Source organism: Hydra vulgaris, chromosome 12, assembly GCF_038396675.1.
Source record: "Hydra vulgaris chromosome 12, alternate assembly HydraT2T_AEP".
NCBI classification, from domain to species: domain Eukaryota; kingdom Metazoa; phylum Cnidaria; class Hydrozoa; order Anthoathecata; family Hydridae; genus Hydra; species Hydra vulgaris.
In genome coordinates this window covers 42,275,001-42,283,252 of record NC_088931.1, presented here as the reverse complement: position 1 = coordinate 42,283,252, position 8,252 = coordinate 42,275,001, and the positions used below count along the sequence as shown (strand labels likewise).

The 8,252-nt window shown below is 29.1% G+C and overlaps 1 protein-coding gene across 1 annotated transcript; it reads left to right on the top strand.

The window, feature by feature from the left end:
• The first annotated feature begins 486 nt into the window (after positions 1-486).
• LOC136088133 (hydra actinoporin-like toxin 4) lies at positions 487-1,398 on the top strand. Its single transcript, XM_065811797.1, has one exon. The coding sequence runs from the start codon at positions 487-489 to the stop codon at positions 1,396-1,398; it is 912 nt and encodes a 303-aa protein (XP_065667869.1).
• Positions 1,399-8,252: the final 6,854 nt, after the last annotated feature.

Below are 8,252 nucleotides of genomic sequence, written 5' to 3'. Positions count from 1 at the left end.
AAATAATAAAATAGACAATAACTAAAACATATAATGATATAACAAATAGTAATAAAAACAAATAATAAAATAGACAATAACTAAAACATATAATGATAAAGCCAATAGCAATAAAAACAAATAATAAAATAGACGATAAATTAAAACAAACAAGACAAATTTAGAACTAAGTTTAATACTTTTAAAAGACAAGCAAAATCTGTTCCTTTTTGAGCAGAAAAGAATATTCTGAACGTGCGCTAAATAAACAAATTTCGACCAAGCGATAAACGCGTATCAAATTAAAATCATTTTGTTTATCAAAACTAGATTTGATTTTTATTCGTTTATTTATTGTATGGTCTGCTGCAAGCATTCAAACACGCCTTTGTTTATGCGTATATGCAGTCAAGCAGTCAAGCACTTAAGCCATTTATATATCTTGTTATCATATATTTCTATGTATTACTTGGTTCTAAATACCGGTTGGAATAAAGAAGTATGAAAATGCTTCTGTTCAAACTAATTGTTTTTTTTGTTATTCTTTTTGCTATTGGAGCTGACGAAAATAAAAATGACGAAACCTCAGGTGAAATTGAACCCAGTGAAAATACAAATGAAAACAATGAAGTATCCGCAGCATGGAAAAATAAAACACCAAAATCTAAAGGTCCATCATATAAAATGAAACCTATGACAGCAAGCTCAACAAGCAAAAAACCAAAATCTAAAGGACCGACGCAAATTAAACAAATCACACAAAAGAAACTAAAGGATAAACTGAAGAAAAAACCTTTCCTCAAAAAAATGCTAAATTCTTTTCTAAATAAAGCAAAAAAATTCAAAAACAGTGAAACATTTAAAAAGTTAAAAAAAGTTCTTGTAAATGCGGTTAAAGAATTAATAATCGGAGTAATAGACAGCTATTTGGACGTAGATGAAGTTTTCGAAAAAATCGACAGTGCTTTGAAAAATAATGAAGAAAAACCTGAAATATATTGGAAATGTGCAATTGAAAATTTATCCAGCAAAACGTTAGCTCCACTTGGAACCACTCCATTCTCAGGAGATATAGCAACAGAATTACGCAAAATTCCTTCAAACAAAACAGGAATTTTTGTATGGGAAGGTGACAGCGAATCGTATGGTGCAGCAGGTGTAGTTCACTACCGATTTGGTGAAAAAATTCTTAACATAGTGGCATCATATCCAAATGATTTGGAATCAGATAATGCTTGGGCTAATGTTCATATATCGGACAATAAAGAAGACTATGAAAGCTTGTGCGATGGAACCAACGGGGCTCAGGATCCAACTGAAGCTGGAGAATGGGGTGAAGTCGAAGGAGTCAAATTCCTTTTGAGTAATGAAGAAGACGGCGAATTTCGAGTAATTGTTAATGATTTATCTGAAGAGTAATCTGAATATTCTATAAAAAAAAAACGAATAATATTATTAAAATAAAGTATACATCGATAAAAAAATTTTATTTCTTCAATTTATATTTTTTATTTTAAACTTCAATTCGCAAGTTATATTTTATTAAACTTCTCAGCTAAAGTTAAAAAAGTAAAAATTAATTAAAACATGGAATAATAAAAAAAATCTAAGAATCAGTAAAAGCATTAAGTATTTTTCTAATTAAAAAACAAAATAGAATCTTCACAACTACGAAAATTTTTGAGCGCGATTAATTAATAGGACGTTATTGTTCTTTACGCGCAGAACTGCATGAAAAAAAGTAAATACGCAGATATATTACGAAAGCTTTCTTGAAAGAAACGGTTTTTTTACACGAGATTTCTTTTCTTTTTTCATTAAAAAAAGACATTGATTTTGCTTTATACAAGGTTTTTTTAAACTATTTTAACTCTAAAATTTTAACTGTTTATATGTTTATGTTATAGAATATATATAAAAGAAATAAAAGCTCTTAAAAAGTGTGAAAATGCACCTTAATAATGATATCTGCCTAATAATATTTTTCAATGAAATTCGGTAAATAGATAAAAAATATATGTAAAATCTATCTGGATAGGTTTGCAAACTATCTGAGCATTCCTTCGACAATAATTAAATGTGAGAACAACAAAGTTCTTAATACAAACAAAGTCAATACAAAAATTACCAACCACACACAAATGTCACATAAAAATCAAGTTTAACTATTATTATTTTCAAAAATAATCTTTTATTAAAAATAAGTTTAGTTATGCTTCTATAAAGAAACACCAAAAAAAAAATGTTCGCCTGACGCTACCTAAAAAAAAGTTCAAAAGACATGGCACAGAATTTTAACACAAAATTCGGTTCCGTAAAGCACGGATTTCGCCGCACCTTACATTTTAAAGCAGTGGGGTGCGACTCGGCAAAATTTGCTTCAAATTCTTGTAAATGACAACGCAAAGACTTCTAAAATGTGTAATACAGCCAGATAGTAAACATAAACAACAAAGTATTTAAAAAAAATTACAATTTTCAATTTTTTATAGCATGATCCAATCAATTTTTATTTATTTTTCTTTTCATTTACTTTAAATTGTTTAAATGCAGTACCCAGTAAACATTGAACAGTTGGTAAATAGTTGGCCCGATCCTAATCAATAATAAAATAGTTGGCCCGATCCTAACCAACTAATAGCTACAGTCGGGCAAACAGTTGGCTATTTAGTTTGTACCGTGAAAAAAACGTAACGCTTTAACCAACACTTAGCCAAATGTTTTATAAACTGTTGGTACCATAAACGGCCCAACAGTAATAATAACCCAACAGTAAAACAGTTGGCTAACAATTGGTACCATTACTGGCCCAACTATATGATTTTTTTCGCAATTTTTTAAATTCGCTTTTGCACTTTAATTGAAAGTGCAACTGTTATAAATGTTTACAACTATTTTTCAACTTGACGTGATGGTTAAAAATGAGTCGCATAATTGAAATCAAAATGAGAAATGCTATACAAAAAACAAACTGTTTGCTCGGCACCAGAAAAAATTTTTTTTTTGTTAACCTGCGTAATAATTATACAGAAATAATCATTGTAATAACAACAGTAGTAATTACAATAGCAACTACAACTATAATAATAACAGTAGAAATTTACAACAGTAGCAACAATAAAAAAAACTAGCAGTAAGCAACCCTTAATAGGGGTTATGAGTAATTAAATCATTAATAACAAAAACATATTAATAACTTGATATATTATTTAAAAAATTAAATACAAATTTGTCTATAAATAATATTTTAAATTTGACTCCCTATCAGCAATATCATTGCTTATAGTTAACGACATAAAGACCGCATTAACATCAGTTAAGTTCTTTTTAAAATCTGTCACAACACAGGTACCAGAAAGAGGAAGTCAAGTAAAGCCTGCAAAAACTTAAAAAAAGAAATTAAAAAGAAGTCACAATTTTTAATTAAAAAAGTATTATTTGCATTTTATTGTTAGTAGAATTAGTATAATAATATAACAGAAAATATAAAGAATAAAAAATAGCTATAACAGCCTAAGTCTATCAACACAAAACACAGCAACAATAGCGCATAGCATAAAATATTTGTAAGCACACAATACTGTCTCCCGAGTAATTAAAAAGTTTTATTAATTCTCCCTCTCATCTAAGAGAGAGAGAGAGAGAGAGAGAGAGAGAGAGAGAGAGAGAGAGAGAGAGAGAGAGAGAGAGAGAAAGAGAGGGAGAGAAAGAGTTTCCAAAGCAGCATGTTAAAAAAAGTAAAAAAACACGTAATAAATGGTTTTATTATGTTACCAGTAAACAAAATTATTTTTACCTTTGTATTAATTTCCAGCATTTCTTAATTAAGCTCCAGCTTCTCTCTAACTGTTGACTAATGATTAATAGAGTAAATTTCACATCATATTAAATTTACAAAATTAAAACCATGTTTCAACAGTAAGCAAACTAATCAAGTGATGACAAAGACAACTAAAAAAAAAAAGAACATAATTATGTTTGAAATTATAAAAAAATTTAAAATCATTGAAACTCATTAACTGCTATTAACTGTTACTATAAATAGTAAAATTCATACTTCGCTTTGTTCTAAATTGTCTAAAGTAAAATCAAATTAACAGACATTAACACTTCTTGACACTAAATTTGGGCAAATATGTTTTCTGCTCGCTGAATAGAAAACTTACTTGCCAAAATTTTTATTTCATACATTTTCACAACGATTAATTTCATCTTGCCTAGACCTATCTCTTTTACTTAAATACAACTATTTTCAAGTTGCCTATTAATATTTACATTAATAACATTTTTGAGCCTAATATTATCCACTTCAATTTCACTATTATCATTAAACATATTGCCAGTAACCAAATACGCAATGGCCTAGGGGCCCTGCAAAAAAAGGAACCCCAAAATCGAATTGCAACAAAATTAAATTTTAATTTTTGGAAAGTGCATACATTTACATTAGAAAGTAATTGTGTATAAAATTTTACTTTTTTATTTTTCTAAATATTTTCGTGATTAAAAAAAAATTAAATATTTAAAGACGAAAATCAAACAAAAAACATTTTGCAAAATTTTGTTCATTAGTATAAATAATAACTTTAAAGAACAATCAACGCAACAATTTTATTTAACATTTGACATTTTTTTAATAACATTACGTTTTTTTATTAAAAGTTCAACCAAGAACCTTTTAAAATATTATTTTCTAGAATTACTTGGTTCAACTTATCAAACCAAGAAAATAACTATAATAAGGACTGTTTTTCCAATGAATTAAGGTTTACAATAGTAGTAAACATTATTTATTTTCAAAACAGCCTGATTAATTTTCCAGATAGATATTAAAAACGGTACTTAATAAATTTGTTTTTCTATTATTTGTGCATGTTTTAAAATGTTTGATTTAAAATATAATGAATGCGTTTGTTTTAAGAAAAATTTTGCACGCTTTTAAGTAAAATATCTTAGTAATTGAAGAAAGTAATTGTTTTAAATTTTAAATTGCATTAAACTTAAGTGATATTTTGGACGCTTTTAAGTAAAGTAAATAAGCGCGCTGGGAAAAAAACGATCATAAATTTTAAACGTTTGTTTTCCTGTTTATTTTCAACAAACTTTTGCTTATTTATGTAGGCTATTTTACTTAATTTTAATAATAAAAAAATAGTGGAGTGTTATCTATTACTAAAATCAGTGCTCATAAACAAAGCAATTAAATTAATCAAATGTGTTCATTTTCAGAACCTTTAAACAGATATGGGAAGAAGCTATGAAAGTGGAGCTGCAAAAAGAAAGAAAAAAAAAATAATAAATAGAAAAAAACATAAAGAAACATCAAAAACTTGATAGTTTTTTATTAAAAGCAGAATGTCATGGTAATTCACCAACTTCAGCTAATCTTGCAAACTGTGGCATAAGTAAAGAGCAAAATATTGAATTTTGTAGATGACTCAATTAATGAAACTCAACTTTAAACGACAAATTGGAACTCAATAAGGAGAGAGTATGTTACCCTATCGATTTGCCATTGAATAGGAAAAGTGACCCAGGACTTTGGGAATTTCTTTCAGCTGAGGATATACAATTTTGGATAGAGAACAGTCCGTTAAAATGTCAAATGCAGATTATGACTTTAAATTCTCTAAAATGATGTACCAAGATCGCGATCGATATTGCTCAAAAAGCTTGTTAATGGGGAAAAAAGTAAATGGTGAAACATTTAATAGAGAATGTCTCATATATTCCCCAGCATTTGGTTTTGTATTCTGTTTTGTCTGCAAGCTTTTTGAACTCTCAAAATGTACTTTAGCTTCAACAGGATATAAATATTGGAAAAAATCAGGGGCATCAATTCAGGGGCATGAACACTCATCAGACCACAGAAAAGCTTCAATAGCATACTTTCAAAGAAAAAATAACAAGGTTTTTTTAAATGATAAACTTCTTAACGAAATTTGCAAAGAAAAAAACTACTGGAGAGAGGTTGTAAGAAGAGTTATAGCTGTAGTTTGCACATTGATCAAAGAAACTTAGCTTTTAGAAGTTCAAATAAAAAATTTGGGTCTGAGAGCAACAGGAATTTTATTGGTCAGCTTGAATTGATTGCTCAGTTTGATCCTTTATTGGCCAAACACATAAAAAATTATGGCGACAGTGGTTCTGGAAAAACAAACTACCTCTCAAAGAATACATGTAATGAATTAACTGTATTGATGGCAAGAAAAGTTTTTCAATCAATCAGCGACGATGTTTTAAAATCTAAGTATTATGGATTATCAGTAGATTTAACACCTGATGCGAGTCACAAAGATCAACTATGTGTGATCCTGAGGTACATTAATCAAATTTCTAATGAGTCTATTGAAAGATTTGTCAACTTCATTCACATCGATAATCACACCAGGGAAAATTTAGCAAATGCAACCGTGGACTTTTTAAAAAAAAAATTGAACTTCGAAATCAGCAACTGCAGAAGCCAGTCTTATGATAACTCAAGCAATATGACTGGAAAATATAAAGATATGAAAATTAGAATTTTGGAGTTCAATAAGCTGGAAAAATTCTTACCATGTTCAGGTCATTCTCTTAACTTGGTAGGAGAAGCTTCTGTAGATTGCTGCATCGAGGCAATTAATTTTTTTGGTTTTGTTCAAGAACTGTACAATTTTTACTCTGCTTCTACAAAGATGTGGAGTGTTATGGAACAGTTTGCAAGTAGTTCATTGAAATCATTATCGAATACTCGGTGGAGCGCTCATGCTGACTCAGTCAAAACCATTTACCAGAACTACAATAAATTAATGGAAGGATTGGTCAAAATCAATGATGGTGAAAGTTTTGAAACATAAAACAAGCTGCAGCTGGAAATTTACTATCGAAAATGGAAACTTTTGAATTTGCTTTACAAACAAAAACAAGGGGATCAAATTTAAAAAGTAACAAATGAATGCTGTTTCTTAATCATTGCAAAGTGCAACTATTACTCTAGATACATGAGCTGAACTTTATTCATCTCTTGGAGATTATCTTCTTGGATTAACTAACACATTCGATTTAATAGAACAAAATGCAAAATTACTGTTACCAGACATAGATTATTTACAAAAGAAACGCATTAATAAGAAAGCGCTACTAGGTGAAAACTGATCACAAGAACCTTAATTAAGTCCACGTGAAGAGTCAATAATCTTACTATCAATAATCTTACTACAAATTTAAAAGAAAGAGCTCAATGCTATCAGGAACTGAATGACAAATTTGTATTTTTATTAGACACGAGATTCAACAAAGATAAGCTGAAGACATGCGTTAATTGACTGGTGGAAGACTACACGGAAGATATTGATGATAACTTATATGCAGAAATTAAACATCTACATCTGTATTTGAAAGAACATTTTAATACTCAAGTTCCTGTTTTGTCCCATTTGCTTCTGTACAAACTTATAAAGGAAAAACAAATGGAGGTTACATTTTTAAATACTGAAATCATTCTTAGGATTTTCAAATGATTCATGATATCCAACTGCTCTGGAGAATTATTTTCAAAATTGAAATTAACAAAAAATGATTTCTTTTTTTTTTTTTTTCGTTATTCACCTCCCCAAGGCCGAGAAGGCCACTACAGATGAGGAGGCTACTTAATAGTGGTTATAACCCTCTCTCAACTCTATAACTCCGAAACACGAACCTTGACGAACAAGGTCGCTGCGCCGAGAAACAAGTTGAGCGCGGTACTACCAGGGACGTGGTGGGGATCGATCTAGGAACCTCTCGCTTATAAAGCGAGCGCTTTACCACTACACCACTACCGCATTTGCGATCAACCATGTCACAAAAAATGTTAAACAATTTTGCATTATTATCAAGCAACGCAGACAAAATGAAGTCAATTATCATAGATTCATTGATTAAAGATTTTGTTAATAAAAAATACAGAAAAAAGATTATGTAGATTTTGAAAAATATTTTTAAAAAATTGAAATAAAACTTTTAATTGCGCTAAACTAAGATTATATTTTTTTAAACTAACATATTACTTCTAAATATGGGGTCGCAGGCTTTTTTTTGGCCTAGGGCCCCTGAAACTGTAAACTCGGCTCTGCCAGTAACATTACAATTGTTAAAGCTGAATAATAAAAAAATGTAAAACAATCTTACAACTTGTGATCTTTTCTAACCTAACGCTACATTTATACTTAAGATTTATTGAAATCCATGTCTTTTTATGGTTATATAATAAGTTGTTTATTAAAAATGTTAAACAATATTGACATCAACTATTT